The sequence below is a fragment of the Strix uralensis genome, chromosome 3 (genome assembly GCF_047716275.1).
Source record: "Strix uralensis isolate ZFMK-TIS-50842 chromosome 3, bStrUra1, whole genome shotgun sequence".
Lineage (NCBI taxonomy): Eukaryota > Metazoa > Chordata > Aves > Strigiformes > Strigidae > Strix > Strix uralensis.
In genome coordinates, this window is record NC_133974.1 from 124,552,685 (window position 1) to 124,575,396 (window position 22,712).

The 22,712-nt window shown below is 38.1% G+C and overlaps 2 protein-coding genes across 5 annotated transcripts in view; one reads left to right on the forward strand and one right to left on the reverse strand.

Moving 5' to 3' along the window:
* Nucleotides 1-15,095, reverse strand: TRMT6 (tRNA methyltransferase 6 non-catalytic subunit). 2 transcript variants are annotated; one of them, XM_074864286.1, is made up of 11 exons: nucleotides 14,966-15,095; nucleotides 12,689-12,816; nucleotides 12,166-12,275; nucleotides 9,667-9,758; nucleotides 9,495-9,578; nucleotides 7,789-7,913; nucleotides 6,198-6,562; nucleotides 5,874-5,959; nucleotides 2,510-2,612; nucleotides 2,339-2,425; nucleotides 1-979 (listed from the first exon to the last, which is right to left on the reverse strand). In XM_074864286.1, the coding sequence occupies exons 1-11, from the start codon at nucleotides 15,064-15,066 to the stop codon at nucleotides 806-808; spliced, it is 1,455 nt and encodes a 484-aa protein (XP_074720387.1). In that variant the 5' UTR covers nucleotides 15,067-15,095; the 3' UTR covers nucleotides 1-805. The 2 variants fall into 2 exon arrangements, with proteins under 2 accessions (XP_074720387.1, XP_074720388.1); XM_074864287.1 differs by lacking the exon at nucleotides 12,166-12,275 and adding an exon at nucleotides 14,263-14,430 and having other exon boundaries at nucleotides 14,966-15,061.
* Nucleotides 15,050-22,712, forward strand: part of MCM8 (minichromosome maintenance 8 homologous recombination repair factor) — a 17,678-nt gene continuing 10,015 nt past the window's right edge. For 2 of the 3 annotated variants that reach the window (XM_074864269.1, XM_074864272.1), the window contains exons 1-9: nucleotides 15,050-15,318; nucleotides 15,405-15,589; nucleotides 15,764-15,838; nucleotides 16,331-16,413; nucleotides 16,586-16,735; nucleotides 17,494-17,597; nucleotides 19,646-19,844; nucleotides 20,678-20,763; nucleotides 22,264-22,415. In XM_074864269.1, coding sequence (XP_074720370.1) covers nucleotides 15,463-15,589; nucleotides 15,764-15,838; nucleotides 16,331-16,413; nucleotides 16,586-16,735; nucleotides 17,494-17,597; nucleotides 19,646-19,844; nucleotides 20,678-20,763; nucleotides 22,264-22,415 — 976 coding nt within the window. In that variant the 5' untranslated portion in view covers nucleotides 15,050-15,318; nucleotides 15,405-15,462. The remainder of the gene's footprint in view (nucleotides 15,319-15,404; nucleotides 15,590-15,763; nucleotides 15,839-16,330; nucleotides 16,414-16,585; nucleotides 16,736-17,493; nucleotides 17,598-19,645; nucleotides 19,845-20,677; nucleotides 20,764-22,263; nucleotides 22,416-22,712) is intronic. The other variant, XM_074864271.1, reaches the window with a different exon arrangement.

Consider the following 22,712-nt stretch of genomic DNA (forward strand, 5'->3'; position numbering starts at 1 on the left):
TTAGGAAAAACATCCTGCAGTTTAATCGAAATGGCAAATGCAAAGTTAAAAAAAAAATTAATAAAAAAGCTAGATGTCATGAAAGATAAACAGTAGAATAAATATATATACATAGAGTGGTTTTCAAAATAGTCGTATCTTAAAATAAAAACATATACCAACTCTCGGGAAGATGACGGGCAATACTAACAGAGACATTCTGTTTAAATATTTGGTATTTTAATTTAGGAACATGCACTTTCTCTTCTGTATGTATTTCAGGAAAACATGGGGTCATGCTGTAAAGTTCCGGTATTAGTATTCTCTCTTTATTGTTCCTTTGGAAAGAAAGGTGTATTATTTTTGCTGTTCATTCCACTTCCTTCAGTTACCGAACACAGCCGGGTTCTGTGTCCAAAGAGGGAGCAGATCACTACGTAGAATGTTTTACCCTGATGCTGTTCTGGGAAAATGGGAAGTTAACTTAGATGTGCTGATTTGGACTCAACCTTTTAAAAGACGACTTCATCATATCCAATTTTGGCAACAAACAAACAGAATACCTTCACTGATGCTTTATCTTCTCTTCTTTTTGGAGTTAGTGTGTTTTCAGTGGGATGTTTGCTTCCAAGGATTTTTCTTCCCATTCTGATCATGGAAACTGGTAAAGAGTGAGACAGTCCTCCCTACCGCGTGGTTGCTGCTTTTTGCTGACAGGTGTATGACAGGTACAATTTCTGTGCTGTCAAGAGCGTGGAAGATATACTTGTTATTTTACTAACAGTAAGACTCCTGAGATCTAAAAACCAAATCAATTCTTCAAATGTTAACAATGAAGGTCTTGAACTTTGCATCTTTTAGACGATGGCTCTTCCATCTTCAGTGCTTCTAAATTACTGGGATCAGCTTTGCCCTTATCCAGGACAACAGTTATACCAGACAGAAGGTACCCTCCTCCTCCGCTCATTGTCAGTTTTGGATGGCTTCGATCTGGCAAGACCTTTAAAAAAACCCAAAATACAAACCAAACAAAAAACTAAGCATCTGTAAAAACTCACTTGATACGTTCACATCAAATTGTGTAATTTAAGGTTACTGTATAAGATGTCATTGTTTTTTCCAGCCACTACAAAACAGCCATTTGGAAAGTGTATTTATCTTTTAACTATCTGTGTACCAGAAACCTATTCTAGAATACAGGCTACTGCCTTATTTTCTGATTACTACTTCTTACTACTGATTACTTCTTCATGGCATTTCTAGCAAAATTATAAAGTCAAGGTTTGGGATACATGAAAGTCTCATTAATGTGTTCAGAACTGGTGTACTTTGCACGAAACCACAGTTGGTCTAACAAAACAGTATTAATACAGTAATTTCCACTTCTGCTACCATAAACTTTACGTAACTACTCTTAAAGTAAGGCACAGCGATGAGTCACCACTTTCAGCTACACTATACTTTTCCGTAAATGTTTTCTCCTCAGCTGTGCTGCTCCTTGCTCTGACTGCCACCACAGCTCTGAGCTGATTTATGTGTGTCCAGGAGACAGTGCAGTATTGTTCCAACTCCACCTGGACACAGTAACCCTTGCCAAGCCTAACTCGTGTGAACGCCTTCATCTATGAATCTCCTAATCGTTCCCAATTTGGTTTCCTGATCACTAGTCCACCCCTGAATTAACTCATCCCCTAAACAATAATTCCTTATGGACTCAAGAAGCCTAAAGGCAAGGAGAAAGTCAGTAAAATGCAAGAATCTCTTCAGAGGTTCTCTTCTCCATAGTTGAGAGGGTACGGCACATTTGCAAACATCTTGTTCAAAGCCAGCCGAATGGACATTTTTCACTGTGGAGATGTTTTCCTCTCTCATCTTGTTTTTACTGTTCAGTTCCCAGACTGGAAACTTCCTGTTACTTTAGTTCCAGGAACTAAACTGTTATTTGAAGACACTGACTTTGTAAGGCACCACCATTCTTAACATCACGAATTTTTTTTTCAGCTGTCAACCAACTGCAAATGAATAAACACTTGTAATATTTTGCTATGTCTCTCTTACACAACATTAGATTGTCCCTCACTTTAGGCTAGCTAGCCACTAAAGCAGCACAACTATTAAATCTGTGCTACAAATATTTCAGCAAATGTTTAAATGAAGTGCTTAGTAAGAAGAAAATAAAGTATTTCCATTTGAAGTTGTTGCAACGAAGCATTAAAACTCTTCAGAATATTTTCTCACTGCTCTCAGGTAAAACAAATGCATGAGCTTACAGTTTCAGTCAGTCCAAAAAACAATTTTCAGAGAGTGTTTCGCTCCCCAGTATTCATGCAGTTTGACAGTCATTTACCGGAATCCTTACCTGATAGTTTCGTAGCCAGGTTTCAGACAGCTTTAGGTTAATAACACCGCCTCTTTCTCTCAGCTTTGTGTAACATTCTAATAATGGCTTAAAAAAACCCAAAGAGTAGGTTATACAGCAGAATAGTCTCAAATTTGAACTATAACAGCTAACGTAGCATACTTGATTTACCTCTTTATACTGGCAGTAGACAACAAAAGGCCTTGAAGGAGCAACAAATTCCAATAAAGAAAGTAATAAAGGAGTGGGATGAAACTTGCTGGCTACAATTAAGCTGCAAAATAAATTTCATGCGCGTTACTCTTCTGCTTCCAAAACCTATTCATCAAGTGAATTTTTCTCCTACTTAGCACAGCGATCAATTATAGCTTAAATGTTGCTAATCACCATGTTTTCATGGCTCTAATAACTCCCCAAATAAAAAAATCAAATCACGATCTCCTACTTGCATAATTAAGAGGATAAAACACTTGCTCCCTAAAGTGCAGTATATTAAACATGTTGCAGAAGTGCTCATTTAAGCTGTTGAGCTCCACAATATTTCTTATGACCCAAGAATTTGCATGCTGCTTTCTCTACCCTAAGACCATTGCCCAAATGTAATTTAAATTTTGTGACTGCTAATTGTTGCTTAGAATGTAATCTCACTCATGATTCTTTAGACTGGGTAATCTTCATTAGATAGTTTTATATTAAAAAGTTATTATTTAATGAGAAAACAATTTAATGAGCATGACTAAAAATCTTTTAAGAAGAAATTATGTCCTTGCCAACTTAAAGGCCCAACTTAAAGGCTTCACATTTTATTCTTCATCCTCATTTTAGTACATTATAACTCATACTTACAGATGCTTAAGATTCTCTACAGGTACCTTAGAGTTTTTTCAAAAAAATCACTGCTAAACTACACTGCAAGACATGGTTAAGATTCAATGGCTTAGTAAGTTGTACTTGTGCAGAAAGACTGGGCTAATTATTAATTATAGTTAAACTACTTTTCTAGTATACAGTTACTATATGAAAAGACCCATCAGTTAATTAACATTTGTTCTCCAGGGGAAATGTACAGCACCGGAGATACCATTCAATTTACCTAACAGAAGGGAGATAAAAATTCATGTTCAATTTTCTAAATGCAACAGAGATAAAGAGGTGAGACAGTGTTTCTACTTCACTCTTCTGCTGGCCATGGCCTTGCAGGCTACAGATTTAACCCTAATTCTAAACTTCAAAAAAATCTGTGCTCACTAATTAACCAAGTGGACCATAAAGAAAAAAGACTCCAGACTGTGCCTCAGAAGGCCTGGAACTGCCGGGAGCTCTGATGCTGCCAGGAGCTCTGCTAGACAACAGGAAGGTGAGTGAGAGATGAGAGAGACTCTGAAAAATCAAATTCTGTTCTCTCATATGGCAGCATGGATTGCTGTCAGCAGGTCGTCTGGTCAGCAGCAAAGATACTGTAATGGCTGAGAGGGGAGAAGGAGGGGGTAGAAGAAGGGCAGAGAAGGGTAGAGAGAGGGGATGTGATCTAATTCTGAACACACAGAGTGTCTATAAACCCATTTGTGCTTTCATCGTATCAGAAAAATGTAACAGTCTATCTTTAGAAAGTCTTCTAAAGACGAATACTAAATCTCTAAGGACTGTCTTCCTTTTTCCCCCTCAAAGACCTATGACAGAATTCAACTCTCAGAAATGGAGCTGAACAAATAGGTCTAGTAGAAGGATTGTTTTACCACATAACAGCACAGAAGACATAAATTTTATTAAAATTGTATCTTCTACCTTAAGTAGTAAATATTATAAAATTCAGGACTTCAAGAATTGTCCTAAAGTTGGTGCCCACCTTTACCTAACAACCAGTGTTTCTTTACACTGACGGTAAGCCCTAACCTTTGCCCCCACCTCCAGTGTGAACCAGCTTTCCCCTATCCTTTCCCCGCTTCTCTCTTGCAAAACAAAACAAAATCCTAACTTCCCTGCCTGCTTCTCCTCACGTGCCAAGTCATTAGTTTGAAGAATTTCTTTATTCCGTGCCAATTCTTCCTGGCTTAGCGGTACATGGACCCTGTGGTTCTTGACCTAAACAAAGAGTGGGCTATAAAAGGCAGACACCTACAGAAAGGCGATCCTGACTGAGCCACCTGGGACAGTGCTCTCGGGCAACCATAAACTTCTCTTCCCCCCCCACCCCCCCACCCCCCCCCGCCAAAGACCTCCTAAAGCAAGGAATCACTCATCCCTTCAAGTACATAATTTGTTACAGCTTTCATGCATTACAAAAGACAAAAGAAGTATACAAGTGATTGAAAACAAATGAACAAGAGACAAAGACTAAACAGGCTTCCTTCAACTCAAACTTATTCAACAACCGAAGATACTATTTTACGCTACAGAAAAAATCAAGTCAAGTTGAATATTAATTTTTGCTTTGCCAGACCATGCGCAGACATTAATTATAGCAATGGGTGCAGAGGACAGCAGTAAAGCTGCCACAAAACACTACCACTGTTTAGGCAGCTTACTGGTCCTCCACAGGCATCGCCAGTGGTGCTGCTGCTGCCCAACAGATGTGCGGTACTTTCACAAGCCTCCTTTAACATCTGATTGCTTCAGAGACCACGGAGTGACCTGTCTCTGCACATATATAGAAAAGTCTAATTCTACCACTTAAATATGCTAAACAAGTTAAAACATTTCATAAAAATAAAAACAGGAATTATACACAAGCATATAAACATAAACAATAAATGTGTATTAAAATTTATCCAAGCAGAACGGCTTTATTCCCAATGAGAATTTATTCCGAGTGAAAATATTCCCATACTCTTATAAGGAAGAAATTAATATTAATGTTAATAAATTAACTAAATCAATGTTACTTGATTAACTCAAATCACTTCAGCATTTGCGAAGAACGTCATGAAAAAGTGACAATCACCAAATGCTCTTACACTATTGTGGGGCTGAATTTCTAGGAATATATTTATCGTATTTGTTTTAAACTTCTGATATTAGATCTTCACGTTAAATTGTTCCTTGGGAACAACTGATCCTTGCTAGAGCAGGTAAAATGAAGTTACGTGTTTTTTCCTGTGTAAAAAATAAATGAGTTTCTAAAAACAAACCAACCAACCAAACCCCAGACCAACAAGCTTAGTTCCAATTTAATAAACTTAAAACTTCATGTTCTACTTTGCCAATTAGAATAGCGCGATTTTTAGCAGCAGTCATTTTGCATTAAATTCTACCTGGATTGTGTTTCTCTGATAGGGTTTTTTTTTTAATGTTTACTCACAGCTAGTCAGAAAACTATGACTTTTAGATCATGAAATTTCAAACCATTTAAATAACAGAAAAAATCTCAACCAGGTAAGAACCAAACAAGACCCAAGACATACCTGGGTTGACTGCTTCCTTATAAATATTAAAAAAAAATAGGGCATTTTAAAAACAAAGCTTTTATTTGTTTCAAAGGAAATTATTTTCTGTAGATGTGTTTTCAAACAGAAGACCTTTTTGACTACAAACTCACCCATCAGCATTCTTCTCTCTCAACAAAGCAGCAGTTTCTATTAGCTTTTTCCTTCTCTCCCATTGTTTTCTTTGCTTTTCCCGAACCTTTGAACAACAAAACAAATAGTTTGCACTTTTAACTGGTAATTATGTATTGGATCATTATTGCATGACTGAATTTTCATTTTTTGAATCTTAGCTGGATTAACATAAGACAAAAGACAACTTCCAGAGTTCCATTTTAACACCTGAATAAGTTGTATTTCAGCATATCTGATCTGACAGCAGAATTTTAAGTATATAGATGTTGTAAAACTTGAGTAGCCATAATACATATTCTTACATTTTCTTTATTTTCCTTTTCTTTGTTCTCTTTAAATTCTGCATCATCAGCATTAATGTCCATTGTTTCTTGCTCTTCTGTTTGGTTGATCTCCATAGCTGCTTCAGTAGTCGATTCCTCTTCTGTTTCATGTAGGGAAGTCTGCTTCTCCTCAGTCAACCCATTGATTTCTTCTTCCACCAGCACGTTATCTTCAGGTTCTGAAGGCAGAGTCTCTGTAGAAAATGTCCCAGAGAGGAGACTATCCACTTCGCTGAGAGGAAATTCATGAAGATTATCGAAAAAAGGTTTCGGAAATCCAAAACAACTGGTAGCAGCTCTAACAGGTCCCCCTCCTGGATACATCTGAATAATGGATCCATAGCCTATGAGAGCAAAAGAATCAAAAACACTGGAAAGCCAGGATTTCTGCATACATTTATGAATAGGTAATTAAATTGCCTGCTTTTAATCAAATTTAACAGGCTGCTGAGGTATGCCTCAAGGTGGAAAATCTTTATTGGAAGGACAAAAGTTACTGCAACTCAGGACAAGGTAACTCAAAGATTATGCATGTATTAAACATGTATTTAGGATCAGCACAAAACATATAAGTAGTGACAAACTGTTAGAAAAGCTAATTTAATTAAGAATGTAAAAGAAAGATTTTCTAAAGTATTTGTTACTTCTCACTATGGAGTGGTTTTGATAAAAAATAAAAGATAATTTAAACAGCATTAATAGGCCGAAAATTCCCTCAATATCCAGACTGCCCCTCTAAAGGAAGAGATGTCAGATGTTTAAACGTACTAAAAAGAACTTTTCAGTAATTATATTGGAATTGCATCCTATTTAACTTACTTCAGAAAGTATCCCTATGGCCAAAAGTTGCTGAAACAAAACCTATTTGTAGTGTAACTGCCTGTGTGCTTCTTGGCCAACAGACAGCACATCTGGGTGCACAACATTACGTCACATTTCCTACCTTTCCAGGCTTCTGGAATATAATTTTCACCTCTGTCCTGTGACTCTGAATGACTTAAAATGAAACTAATTAACTGGGTTTGAGAAATAAAGAACAAGTCAAACTTCTCCTAGAACCTGCTGAAGAAAATGTCATATACTACTTTTAAAACACACATTTTGCAGATGTTAAATCTCTGGCGCAGTGAATGAGAAGAATGACAACATTTTCAGTGCTGCGGGCTGTCTGAATTCCGGTATTACCATTCCTGTTTTCTGCTGTTCATTTTCCTGGACTTCCCAGGTGCCTGCGAAGAATCTGCGTGCAAGCTCCTTACAGCCTTTTCTAAACACAATGCCATTATGCCAAGACAGAAACTATCACAGATCTACATACAGTGATATCAACTTTAAATTTCATAGTTTTTTTAAATAGTGAAAAACAAATCCAACTGAAATATGCAAAATACAACTTTCTCCAATGGAAAAACAAGTACCTCTTTGAATACTGCAGATGTTAAAAGTAGATTTTAAAAACTGAGAAAGTATTTTGAAGTACTGCCTTTTAAAAAAATATCAGACATGTGTATTTCTTAAGTTTCAAGTAAGCCTTCAGTCTGTACATAACCAAATCTATCAAGTTACTTACCTCCCATTCGCTCCATCACTGCGCCCAACACAAGGCCTGAACATGTTTCCATGACAATCATCTTGCTGCCAGCACGGATGTTTCCTAAAGTCAACATCTGAGCTAGGGTGTCATATCGCAAGTGGCTAGAAGACAGAGGGTTTTAAGAAATATCAAATTAGTTTTCTTGAAGTTAGACATGATGTGTATCAGCTCAGAAGCCTGTCAAAAAAAGTTGGATTACAGGTAAATATTCAGGAACAGCATCAGTGGTCTTCAGAGTCACCATGTGGAAACTTATAATTAGCCATCTGGTAATAAAAAAGAACTAGAACCAGAGCCAAGAAGAAATTAGCAGGGAATGGGTATTTAGTTTTAGAAAGAAAATAGCAAAAGTAGGGTATGAAGTAAGGTGCACATAATAAAGCACACATCTCATGCTGTGCCAGTCAGACAAAGTATTGCCTTGAACTTCTCTTTTTTTTTTTTTTTTTTTTTTTGTTTCTCCGAGAACTCATCGCCCTCTACAACTACCTGAAAGGAGGTTGCAGAGAGCTGGGGATGAGTCTCTTTAACCAAGTAATGAGTGATAAGACAAGAGGTAATGGCCTCAAGTTGCACCAGGGAAGGTTTAGACTGGATATTAGGAAGTATTTCTTTATAGAATGGGTTGTTAGGCATTGGAATGGGCTGCCCAGGGAGGTGGTGGAGTCCCCATCCCTGGGGGTATTTAAGAGTCGGGTCGACATAGCGCTGAGGGATCTGGTGTAGTTGGGATCTGTCAGTGTTAGGTTAACGGTTGGACTAGATGATCTTCAAGGTCCTTTCCAACCTAGATGATTCTGTGATTCTATGTCAGTTTTGTAAAGAATAAATGGGATTTGAATGCATTCCTAATCCAGTAACGTATCCTTAGTGACCTTCATCTGTTTCACAGCAGCACATGCCACCTGTAACCCAAGATCAAAACCTAACTCTGACTGCAGTGCCTCCACTGAAGAGACTCAGTGATGGGCAAAGAAATCTGAAGAGATAAATAAAGCCAAGCGAACGAGATGGGGGAAGGAGAAGCAAAAAGCTTTGAGAAGCCTTAAATAACATAAATTTGAGGTTTTTAAGTCTCAGCATCTTAGATCTATTATTACTACTTGAAAAACAATAAATCAGTCCATCTTAAACAATGCTTGTAACAATGTATCATTTAATTCAGGTAAGTGAAAATCAAACGCGGCTAAATCTCTGTTCTCGTTGCCCCTCCACTCCTGCCCCTCAATGTTAACCACATGTTTTTAAGTTCTGGAGACTTCTGATTGAAGATGATTGTGAATCCCTAACACATTAAAGAGAGAAATTCCTGCTCCTGGTAGGTGACTTGTTATTTTGATTACTGAGCCAGAACACAGGGATGACATGCCACTGACCAAAATCAGGTAAGAGATACCTCGAAAAATGCAAAGAGCCTCTGTCTACATAGGTAATTAGCAAGACGGTGGTGGTAGGGAAATGGTAAAAGCTGATGCTGCATGTAAAAGAGTTTTCCTCTTTGCTGCAATAGCATACTGATTAATTTTCTGTATCACATTATTTTTCATTAATTTGCAATCTTTCCATTACCAGAAAAAAAAGAACTGTGAGTACTATATCCTCTGGTATAATACAGGTATTTTGAAAAATATTAAAATATCTTTCTGTTATAATTTGAAAAAAGAATCAAAATGAAAACTTACTTAATTTTTCCAGGCTCCCTTGCATAATACATTGTTGAAAGAATGCGAGTGGATGGTTTCACAATTGTAATAACTGCCTCGTATCTGTAAGGAACACACAGTAATAGTCTTAATTCAAGCTCAACAAATTAGAGAACTACTAAGTATTTTCCACATTTTAAAATTCACTTACTTTTTTTTCTTCTTCTTTATGTATTTATCTTGAGCAAATTCTGTTTTGTCTCTGAATGTCGTACTGTTCTCTATTAACTGTTGAACTATTTCCTTGGAAAAGAAAATTTATTTTTATTATAGCTGGTATTTATTTCTCATTCATTTCATATACAGTATTTTTTTAAACCAACACTGAAAACACTTTCTTCCAGTAGAGTATGTATACCATTAACTTCTACTGACACTAATGGCAAAGTAAATTTTACTAATCAACATGAAAAACAAGGCACTGCCCTGACTATGTGCAGGAATTTAATCACGTACTTCTGTCTCTAAGTGTTCTTTAGCTATGTAATGCCAGTGAAAAATGACAAAACTGAAAATGCTTATCCTGGAAACAGGGTATTTTGTTGGGAAAGAGTCAGGTAGGTGAGAGAACTAACTCGTAAGAGAGGGCAGACCCATATGGCCAGAAATAAAGAAAAAGCAGGGTTGTTCCTTTCAGCATCAGCAAGTCATTACTTCAGCCCTTACTGTGAAGCCTCAGTGCCTAAATATTCTTCTCTCATGCTGAATGTGAATGAGACTACCCTGCTTTCTAAGTGATTAGCTACTTTTAATTAACTCTGCCTCATTCTAAATACAGGGTATGTTTATTGTCAGTTATTATGGAACAACTGTCAGTCTAACATTCCCCATAGTAACTGGATGGCATGACAGTACAGTAAGTCCTCTGTGATGCTATACAGGCAAAAATATTTCCCAAAAAAACCCCAAGGAACCTGATGTAATTTGTAATATTGACTTTAATCCAACTCCCTCTTCCCTCTTTGGGTCTACTGACTGACTTCAGCATTGCTATCTCTGAGGTTGTCTTTTTTTTCATCTTGTGCTAGTTCCTCCCCTGTACTCTAGCTACTTATCAGACATCACCCTTACCCCACTTAATTTCACCTGTCTCCCAAACTGTGCTAGACTCCTGTACCAGCTCCTTGCACCGTGTCAAACTCCTTAGCATTTACTATTTCCTACAATACTCCCCCGACTTCTTCCTTCTCTAGCTCCCAGGTTTTCCCAGAATTCCAGGTTTTGTTTCCTGGTCTCCTTGTTCTAATCTCCTCCATTTGCCAATCCAACTCTTCCTCTGGGTTGTTTGGTTGTTTTTCAGTAAAATTTACAGTGAGGAAACTGGGTAATATTTCTCTAGGGTAAGCAAAAGCCAAAAGGAAGCTGCAGCACTATGGGAGTACATGCCACTTCAGGTCTTCATCCCAACGCCTATCCCTCAGGACTTGGGAAGGATTTGGGAAGTGATGGGACATCAAACCTCATTAACAGTCAGGTGGTTTTATTTCAAATAAACATCATCTTTAAACTGAGCCTGCATCACGAAGGCATGCCATTCACAAACATGAGTTCAGATTTTACCAGACATCTATGGAAGAATAGTATCTACTGCTGCTAATATAACACAGTTTAAAATGAATATTCAGCTACAGTTCAGAAACCAGAGTTAACAAAGTAGGATATTTTAATAATCTAAAATAAAAGTATGGTAGATGTAGACATGCTGAGGACACACAGAAAAGCCAGAGTGATCTTCTGCCATGGATAATGAGAACAAACAGAAAACATTGAAGCTATCAGACGGATTAGTACATTCTTCTCAAAGAGATAACACAACGAGCAGCACAGGCATGGAAACAGAAGAAATACCGTTCTGACCCCCTTGGACCCGTCCCTTATTCAGCAGGCAAAAGCCGAATAGCTGCTCTGAAGAGCAGCAGCAAACAGTGAGATGCAAAGAGGAGATGAACTTGATGTAAGCGTGAGCAATTCTTCTTATTATTAGAAAGGATAAATCAAAGATGAGAGAGTTTTGCCTGAAAACATGTGCAGAACAGAACTGGCTGCAGTGGTTTAACATTTAAGATGGCCTCACTTCTTTTTGACAAAGTGCAGGGTGAAAACCAATCCCTTTTCTAACAGAACAGAACTGATCTCTTGAGAATGTTCTTAGCTTTTGAGGTGCAGCATATGCATTTGGTGAGTACTGCCTAGAGGCACAGTGATAGTACGTCTGTTACACAGTGTTATTTATTAATACTTTGCTGCTTAATCCTTTCCTAAACCTTTAATAGTTTAATTATTGCTCAGTTTTAATATGTCTGTATATAGAAACAGCATTTTGAATCTTATAAACAAACAAAACTAAAAGGTGATTATGTGAGCTGTATTTCCTTATGGTTTTAGTTTTTCTTTTTGTCTGCTATGACTTCTGATGCCATAAAAATTCATACTTTACTCTCTGTTGACAAAGTTGCCAACCTTACATGAAGTTTCTCTGAAAATAGCCTTTGCATTTTTGTAAAAACAGATCTTTAGGAAAAACATGACGAGCAGAAGAACAAAGAAAAAGCACTGAAGTCTACGCACTGATAAAAAGAATAGCCTATTTCATAAACTCAAATATAACCATCAAGGTAGCACAGAAATGACACCAAAACCTTATTTTTACCTGTCCTTTAATACCCTTGTCCTTCAAAGCCTTTATGTCATCATGAGTCAGTTTTTGAGACTTTCCATCGTCAACTATGTTACGATTGTCTGTACCTGCTTCTTTTGTTTCTAAAGGAAAAGGACATAGATTTGTAAAATCTAGCTCTAAATATCTTTAAGTTGAAGAAAGATATGATTTTAGTTTCACAGAAAGCAGACTTCTCAGGATTAAACCCACATGCTTCATGGCCTTGCAAAGTATTGCCTAAGCAATCAGTGAAATGTAATATGTAAAATACACCTTAGTATATATAGATTCACCCAAACTGAAGTTCACATTTTCCCCCATATTAAAAAGCTCACTTGTTACAGGACTAGTGAAACAGCAGATCAAGACAAAACCATGCACTCTTAGCACAGAAAGAAGTAATGTTAAGTTAACAAATGATTAATAGAAAGCTCTTCCATCATCTTTGCTATTATCAAAGAAACAAATTAATTGGAACTCATTTTTCCAAACACCAGTCAATCCTCTGCAATACCTGTGGTAGTCTCTTCTACCTCTTGCTTTGGCTGGAGGTTTCCACCACTGGTTACTTCAAATGTAGTTCCATAAATATGTCCGATGGCATTATCCAAATAGAACCACTGCTTCTCAAAAATAATTTTTCTGAAATAATAAAAAAGTTAATTATTATTAATAATATTATATTAAAATCATTGTACCTACTATGTCTGAAACCCGCAATAGTTGAAACCAAACTATAGCTTCATATATGCCATTTTTATCTGCATCCTTGAAGAAAACCAGGACAAGTATAAAAAGTGACATTAACCACAAAACCACATTAAACTGAAACTGGTTAGGAAAAGAACAAAGAACTTAAATTGAGCATACAGTAAGAAAAATATTTTTTTTCAGTTCAAAAGAATTCTAAATTGGCAGATAAAAAAGGCTATAGCACTTGAATTATATAGTGTAATTTTTGACAGGTAAAGTCAGAACAAGGCAAGGAAATAAATTAAAGTATATTAAATCTAGGCTGGGTCACGCAGATCAGCGCAAAAAGATGAGCATGAACCTGTAATTTTGCAGAGCTCCTTTGAAATAACATTTGCCAAAAAACTATGAAGTAAACAGACAGTAGAGTGTCTTGGAATCCTAGAAATGTTTAATACAAGAAAAAAAAAACAACAAAGGATTTTATTATCCCTTTCAGTTTGATTGCACTAAGGGAGATTTGCATTTTTCTTTCTTCACACAAAACAAGATCCACAAAGCCTTTAACTTTCAGGATGACCTAAAAGGTTTCCTTGCCAACCAAAGAAATACTGATCTTGTCAAATGAAACAAGTACCAGTGTATATGCCACATCACATCTGAATCAAAACTTACCAATATGAGCTCTTACTGTGCTTATTATACTCATCACTAATTCTGAAGCTAAGCAAAAAGGTTGAGTTTTTATTTCGTTTTCTACTGACTGAAGTATGCAATTCATGCATATATTTTACATATGGTATTATTTGTACCCCCAAATACAATCCAGAATTTAAATAAAGCATAAGAATAAAGTTGTCAGAGACATTACCATTTAATCCTCTTAATAAAAAATTAACATTATACTTGCTCACATAAAGTCTATTAATCCCTGCCAACCCAGATTTTAAAAAACTAATAAATGATTATAAAAGACTTGAAATGACTGAAAAGAATTTTGAATAGATAGGAAAATGTGTGTATGTGCTGAAATTTCATTTTAATGACCATTCTTAAACAGAATACCCAACCACATGTTGTCACACGTTCTTGGAGTGCTCTTACCCTCACCAGATTATAGCAAAGTAAAAATTAAGGTGAAAGTTATTTAACTTCCTGTGAGAATATTTGCTCTGTGACGTTTTTATTCTTTCTTCTATAGTAAGAGTTTTAAACAAAAACTGAAGATGGATCTAATGAACAGGTCTTGGCGGTGCTCTGCAGGCTAACAAAGTAACGACCTGATTTTGGTGCCAGATTCTACTGCTGAACATTAAGCCTGTCAATAACCAGTACTCCCACAATCCTAGGTCTGAGCTATGCCATTTTTAAACCAGTCTCATTCAAGCATAGTACCTTTAAGTCTCCATGCTACTGAATCAGGTGTCTGGCCACATTACCCAAGACTGACTTCTACACATTGGTCTATAAAATTCTCTGCTGCAATAGGAAGAGCCCAGGCTGTGTCCACTGATTATAGTAATTCCTGCTGGGGTGCAGGCGCTTCTTGCTATGCCAGTTAGCCTAGGAAAAAGAAATAGGAGACCTTTCATAGCATCTTCTCCAAACTAGAAACTATCCAGCACCGACAGCATCTTCCTACAGTCTAACACCGATGAGAATACTGAGGCCAATCCCTATAAACAAGGCAATGCTGCATCTCGCAGAAATTACGTGCCACAGCGAGATAAGTATGATGAAGATACACTTTTCAGGCTGCTGCACCTCTTCAGTCGGCACCGGTTTGACAATGACAACACAAAACCATCTTAAAGATCTTCCAACTTCTTACAAAAAAAGCAGACAGGAAATTTTCCGGGTTTTTTTTTTTTTTGGTCATAGGAACATAGCATTAAAATCTTTCACGCTGCCTGTCCCTCATCGGCCTAACGAGGCCGTTGTTTCTGACTGGCACAGCGGGAAAGACCCCCCTTTCCCTCAGGAGGGGCCGCGCGACGACCGTGGGAGCCTCCTCACTGGTGGGGGGGAGGGGAAAGCGCCAACCTCGACCGAGGGAGAGCTGACAAGCGAAATCGAAAAAGCCCGGGCCGCCCCTCACCTCCGCCGTAGCACGGGTACCGCTTTGAAGACATCATCCCGCTTCAGAACGGCGCAATCCCCCTCACAAATGCGCGGGCCCGGGCGCAGGCCGTCCCCCATCCCCGCCGCCGCCTCTCGTGCGCCTTCCGTCAGGGGGCGGCCAGTGCGCAGGCGCCGCCGGCCCGCCAATGGAGCGGCGGCGCGGTACGGTGCCCCTGGCGGGACAAAAGGCCTCGCGAGCGGCGGGCGTTGCTGTGGGAGGTTTGGCGCCGTTTGTTTTGTCCCCTCATCGCTGCTTCACGGAGCTCCTCTTTGCCTCCCCGGGGCCTATGTTAGGGAGAGGGAGGCCAGGTCTTCTACAAGCCCTTCGAGGTACCTCAGAGTCTTCACTCCTAGCCCCTTGCAGAAGTCCCTCTGGCAAATAACCCTGATTTAAATTAAGTAATTTTTGGTATAAGTTCTGTTTCTTTAGCTCGGTTTGCCGCTGAGTCCCCAGACTGACGCCTGCGGAGTGGGATGAGTAAGGACTTCAGAGGCAGGGGATGCGCCCAGGGAAGAGGCTTTCGGGGTTGGCGAGGAGGATGGCGAGGTGGATGGCAAGGCAGAGGACAGAAGGGACAATGGAAAAGAATGCCCGAACCTGGTGAGCCAACTCCTGTGTTTTTACCTGTTTTCTGAAGCCGTGATGCTTTTATTTTGAGCTCCTTTTGCACTAAGCAATTACAGCCCACAGGTGGTCAAAAAGTCACTGAGAATAAAACTTGTTAAGTTTTAGTATCCACGTTATTCTAATCTCTATTTTATTTTTTATATTCAGTAAGATCTCGACTAGTTCAGTCAACGTTGGACCAGTTTATTCCCTATAAGGGTTGGAAACTTTATTTCTCTGAAGGTATTTCCTGACTAAAATTATATGTAGCAAGTATTTCATTTTTTCTGGAATTGGTTATAAGTAGAGGGGATAAGTTCAACAGAAAGCAACTGAAATTCATATTTGTTATATAAAAACATGAATACAATAGAGATTTCGGTCTTCTGGCATACTGTAATTTCTGTGGGCTCCAAACCTTGGGAAGGAATCTTGAATAGTGTAAAACATCATCTTACTTAAACCTGTTTTATTAGTTACATAAAACCTGCAGTCTATCATAAAGACTGGAATATACATGCCTCTGCTGTACTCTTCTTGATCCTATGTGCTCGCCCTGTGTCATCATGGACAAAGTTCTGTTTTATAATATGTCTTAGAACATTACTGTGATACTGTAGCGATCTATAATCTTCCTCAGTTTTGGAATGCATAAAAATAATGGAAGAGAAGTTGCTTATTTGTGAAATGGAAATAATTATTTGTCAATTTCTAACGTGGTATGTTTCTAATTAGCTTATGCTGACAAGTCTCCTTTTGTCCAGAAGACTCAAGCCTTTGAGAAGTTTTTCATGCAGCGCATTGAGTTTTATGATAAGGTAAACAACACATATCCCACCCCAACAACTTACTGTTGGTACAATAACATTACAAATTTTGTGTATTTTTTCCATCAAAAATAATCTCCATCATAGATATGAAATGTTTGACATGATTTGGATGTCTTGTGTTTATAATATGAAGTGTATTTTATAACAAAATGTTTCACAGGATGAAATTGAAAGAAAAGGAAGTATTCTTGTGGATTATAAGGAACTAATACAAGACAGAGAATTGACTAAATCCATACCAAATATATCTACTGAATTAAGGGATATGCCTCAGAAAATACTGCACTGTATGGGTCTAGCGATTCATCAGGTAAATATGACGTTCTAATACGTAGAAGTGTAACCCTTACAGCGAAAAACAATCAGTGGGACTTAAAGGCAAATATGCTATAAAACCCAAATCTATGTTTTTCTGTTTGACAGGAAATTACTGTTTATTTAAAATTCAAACTCCTATCTTCACCATTTCCGTATGGCCCACAAAATCGCATTTTGAAAACGCTTTGGTCTTGGTGCATTTTGCCTCTTCATTGTGAAAGCAGTTGACTAAAACTAAGTGTAATTCTAACATGTATGTTACTCCCTATTGGGAGTTCTAGTTCCTGGGGGTTTTGTAATATACTGTGAGTTACCTGTGCTGTGTGTCCCACCTCATGCAGCAGAACCACAGCTGGTGGGTGAATGGTGAGCAGATTCAAGAATTCCTGGCTCTGTACAATGTCTCTTGAAGTAGCATTTCACTGCTTGCTGGCAGAGAAGTTCTCAGATGTTTGGACTTTAGTCAAACAAAATGCATGTTGACCACAGCATTAAAGATTATTGTATGCTTTGTTTTTTAAATTTAAAAAACCAAACATAGCAAATATGTTGATTTTAAATTCCATTTTAAATGAAGCCTAAAACTGCTCAAGGGCAGAAGAACACTGTTAAGTGGAGGGTCACTGGACAGCAGAGAGCTCTTTAGACTTCGGTAGGGGGATCTGATTGTAAGGGATGGTCATCAGACTTCCAAATGGATCCATGTTGTGTGGCACGCTGCATTTGTGTCTGCCTTTCTGTTCTGTCTAGGTGCTAACAAAGGACCTGGAAAGGCATGCTGCAGAGCTGCAGGTGCAGGAGGGATTACCGCTTGATGGAGAACCTATAATAAATGTGCCTCTCATTCATGCTAGGTAATGGGTGTTGAGTATTTGGGGTTTTTTTCCAGGAAGATCTGTCTGTTTTTTTCTTCACCACGACAAAGGCTAAATTGTTCTTGTGAAGAAAGAAGTGAAATGAAACCTACTTGTAAGCTGAGCAGCCAGCTTGTACCTAGACAAGTGTCTAAGTAGAGAAGTAACTTGTAAGTAGAACAGCTATTCTACAAAACATGTATTAAAACCAGAACTATTTACATTTCTGGTGTTTACTGGAGAAGTTAGTAAGCGATTATTATCATCTAGCTTTTTGTTAGCAAAAGGCTTGTCTTTGCAAGGAGGCTGATTTGGAGGGTGTAGGCATAAACTACAGCTGGTAATATTAATTATTCCTTGTATGGATGTTTTGACAGTGGTGTATGAGAATGTGTTATTTTGTATTAGCTTAAATCTATTGAATTATTACTGTTAGTCTCAAGAATATTTAATTTGAAATTGAAGATGAGGTTACACTAATTCTGAATAAGCATGTACTTACAAGAATCATAATGGCTTATAATTTTCAAAATGTGATTTCCTTTGAGTTTTAATGAAACAAGCCCTTAGCACAATTTTTTTTTTTTTCTTTATCAGAAGTAAGGGTATCTCAGACTTCAGAATTCTGAGAGGGTCTGGGAATATAAGCCCTGTTTAAGTTACTTCCTTTTAATTCTCTGCTGGTGATAGCTTGGTATGGGAAAGCAGCATGTTTTGGCACAGCAGGTGAATTTAGTTTGGGGGTTGTAGCACTATAATGTATTTTTAAGTTTTGCATTGTTATAAAACTGCACCCTTTTAATTACACAGTAGAACGTGTTTAGAAAAAACCTGTGGCCAAAAATGTTATTTACAAGCTCTCAAATTCTAAGTTACAGAGCATTATCCTGTAGAGGAAGGTATTCAGTAGGTCAGTAAAATATCATGCCCCTAACATTGTTCTGCTGCGTAGGCAGGGTTGAACTGTGAGGTGGTGGTGTTCAGCGTCCTAGGCAGAAGGAGCAGGGAAAACCCTGGATTTCAGGATCCAGACACTTCTTGTTGGTGCCCAGTTACAGGACAAGGGAGAGTGGGTACAAATTTAAAAACTTAAAATTCCATGTGAACACAATAAAACGCTGTTTTACTGTGAGAGAGGTTGTGTACTCTCTGTCCCTGAACATACTCAAAACTCAGCTAGACGTGTACCTGGGCACGTGTACATGCTCTAGCTGACCCTGCTTGAGCAGGGGCAGGGGGTTGGACTAGACAGTGCAATGAGGTGAGAAACAATTCTGTTTAAAGTTTGTTATTTTGAATTATTTGGCTAGGTATTGTTTGTTGTTCTTAACAAGGTGCAGTGTGTTGCACCTGATGACAGGTTTTTGTCCTTGAAACACAAAAACTTACCCTTCCTTCTGGAGCATAGGTATAATAAATCATAGAATCATAGAAGAATCATAGAATCATTCAGGTTGGAAAAGACCCTTTGGATCATCGAGTCCAACCATCAGCCCTACTCTTCAAAGTTCTCCCCTACACCATATCCCCCAACATCTCATCTAAATGACCCTTAAACACATCCAGGGATGGTGACTCCACCCCCTCCCTGGGCAGCCTATTCCACTGTCTGACCACTCTTTCTCTGAAACATTTTTTCCTAATGTCCAAATCTTTGATCCTTTTGTGTTGCAAGTCTAAACTCTGGTCTTAATCTGAAATAATTCAAAGAGACAGTTAATGACTATAAAGTAATTTCTGTTGTATTGCTAGTTGCAGTTGTTTACAGGAGGGAGGTGTCACTATATAAACAAACTGTACAGCTGTTGATGTATACACACTTGAGGAATATTAAGCGTTATACTGCTTTCTAGAACAGGAATCAAAGAATATGCCATGGATCCACAGACATATATTTCTAACCATTGTTCTGGATTACTGTTAATAATTAGTGTATAAACCTTTTTGTTGTTGTTGAGCGTGGGTTTTATTTTTTTGGTGGGTTTTTTGTTTGTACAGCATTTAAGTATGGTAAGATTTCAAAATGTTAATGCTTAACTTTTGTGTAGGGTGTACAACTATGATCCGCTAACTCAGCTGAAAAACGTGCGGGCAAACTGCTATGGAAAATATATTGCCTTGCGTGGTACTGTTGTGCGTGTCAGTAACATTAAGCCTCTGTGCACTAAGCTAGCTTTTGTATGTGGCACATGTGGAGATGTTCAGAGTGTTCCTCTACCTGATGGAAAGTATACTCTTCCAACTAAGGCAAGTTAAAATCATTTAACTTCGTACTTTTCCCTTCTCTGTAGTGATTTTATCAAAAAGCAGCACTACTGGTATTAAAAAAAAAAATAATAAAAATCTAATCTTTAAAGGTAGGTTAAACAAGTGACACATGGGAAACAATTAAAGTTACCATGTAACTGTATTAGCACATACCTTTGTTACTTGAAAAAAATGTATCCTGCTGAAACAAAAGCAATATGTAGAAACTCCCTCAAATCTAGAAAAAAACCCCAAACTCATTTCATTTCCATTTCACCAGTTATGTTTAAAAAGCCTCTTCCACCTCATTGCAGTGGTTTTCTATGCTTCGTTTTGTTTAGAATGTTCTGTTTTAATTTCACTGGTTTTTATCTGGATTTAAAAAGTCATTAGACATAGGCCAATGCCCAGTTATTTTTATGTTACCTGATGTGCTCAAGTGAAAAGTATGTCCTCTGGAACATCTGCAAGTATTTTTAAAAAAACCCCAAAACAACCAACCCAAAGAAAAAAACCAAGCAAAACACCAAACAAACACACCACACACCCTCCACCTCCCCAACACCCAGAAACTCAAACCAGTTCACCGAGGGGATTATACAATTCAGCTGTATTTGCTCTAACAACTGTGAGTTGGGGTTTGGTGTCTGTGTTTGATAGCTCTTCATTATGTATGCCCTAATTTGCAGCTCTAATTTAACTAGCTTTTTTCCTGAAATGGTGTTAATGAATTGCATTGTTTTGCTTGCTTTTTTTTTTTTTTAATCAAATAAGGTAATTTCAAATTATGAATTTAAGAGTTGGAGAATGAGTTAGAATTACTGTTGTTACAGTGCCTTATTCCCGAGTGCCGTGGCCGATCCTTCACAGCTGACAGAAGCTCTCCTTTAACCACTACAGTGGACTGGCAGTCTGTCAAGTAAGCACATCTTCCCTTCCGCACGGAAATGTAACGCAGCAGGGAAGTCAAAAAGTGACGGGACGGTTCATTCCATGTTACGTTCTGTAATTTTAATAATCTTACTCTTCTGTGTCAAGCACTCCTCAAAATTTGTATTGCGAAGCAGTCGTTCTATTTGAGCATCAGTACACTTTGTATATTAAACCTACCCAATATAATAGCTTCTTGGAAATTCTTACCATGACAGAGTTCTTTGAGAAATGTTCAGTTTGTGCTCTGCAGGTTTTCTTGATCATTTATAATTGCCTCTGCTTTTTAATGATTCCCTTTAATGAGCTGTAAATCAACTGGAAAAGCCCTATTAAATTACACTGGTTAGCTGTGACAGTTGACTTGAATGAACTGAAAGTAAATTTGAGGGTTAAAAATCTTAGTTTGAAGTGATACTGTATCCCCCAGTCCTTCTGGAAATAGTGCTGCCCCTGCCCATTCATCTACTTTCTATGTCTAATCAGTAAATAGGTTGCCTGAAATCTTTGCTGTGGGGGAACAAGTGACTGCTTCTACAGAAATTAACAATGCTAAAGTGTAGGAAGGTGAATGGTGGATCTTGTTTTCGTTGCTTCCATCTTACTATGCGCTATTAGTGCTATGCCCATCCTATTATTGCCCCATAATATATATTCAGAAGAGTTTGATGTGTTGTTTCTTGTCCATCCTGTGAGCTTACTGCAGTCAGGGTGTCAGCTTGGAAAAAACAGGACTCTGCTGACTTTGTCCTGCTTCTTATATTCAGATTCTGTAAGTTCTGGGCTCTGTATCAAAAGACTTATTGTGCCAAATAACATCTAAATATGTTTTTTTATTAATGTTCTGTAATAAGTCATTGAAAAACTCATTTAAAAAATCATGCTGACATTCTTGTCAGCAGCTCTGGAGGGTGCTGTTTATCACAGCTTCTTAAGAAAAGCTTGACTCAGCTTCCAAGAAAACTATCAGAGCTTTAAGTGCAGAGCCAAAACTGGAACCTTTTAAAGAACTTGTATGGTTGTAAGAGGCTAGCAACTAACAAAGAGTGAGCTACTGTTCTTGTTACAGTCTGAAGAACTTCTTGGGCTTTGGCAGGGTTAAAATGCCAATTAAGCATTCATCAGAGCTATAATATCCAACCTCTTTTTGTATATGAGGTCCATCTTATTTCATGTACTGTACTTATTTCTACATGAGCATGCTCATCAGTGCTAGAAAATCTGAATTTCAACTTTTATTTCTGGAGGTCATAGTTACTGTCTTTCTGGCTTTTATGCATAATGTATACCCATTTATTAAAGTTGGAACTAAAAAAGTCTGTTTCTCCAAATCCAGCACTGCTGTTTCTAGAGTTCATCAGGGCATTTCTGCTGTTTCCCTTTTCAGTTTGGAAAGGATTGGTTGGAAGCACACAGCTGCAGATCTTGTATGCCATAACTGAATTGGACATGTTGTGCATGGAGTATATGCTCACCTTGTGTTTTGCAGGGTGCAGGAGCTGATGTCAGATGATCAGCGTGAAACAGGCCGAATCCCTCGTACAATTGAATGTGAACTGGTTCAGGATCTTGTGGACAGCTGTGTCCCAGGAGATATGGTCACAATTACAGGGATAGTAAAGGTGTCGAGCACTGAGGAAGGTAAAATACAAATCTGAGAACACCATCTTTTTTCCTAGGGTGGGGATTCATCTAGTGATTACACAAGAACAACAACAGCCGCACCCCTTAATTTGAGGTCGCAAAGTTGTAAACACATTCAGTGTATATTTCTTCAGAAGTTCCCCAAGTTTTATAATGAGGAGTTATTTTGGAAAAGCCAGAAGCGGTGCCATCCAAGAGGAGCGCTGTCTCTAATCTCCACTGTTAGAGAGGGCATTTCACAAACCACTGGTCTATACGCAACTGTGGTCCTGAATATGCAGTGCCAGTCTGACA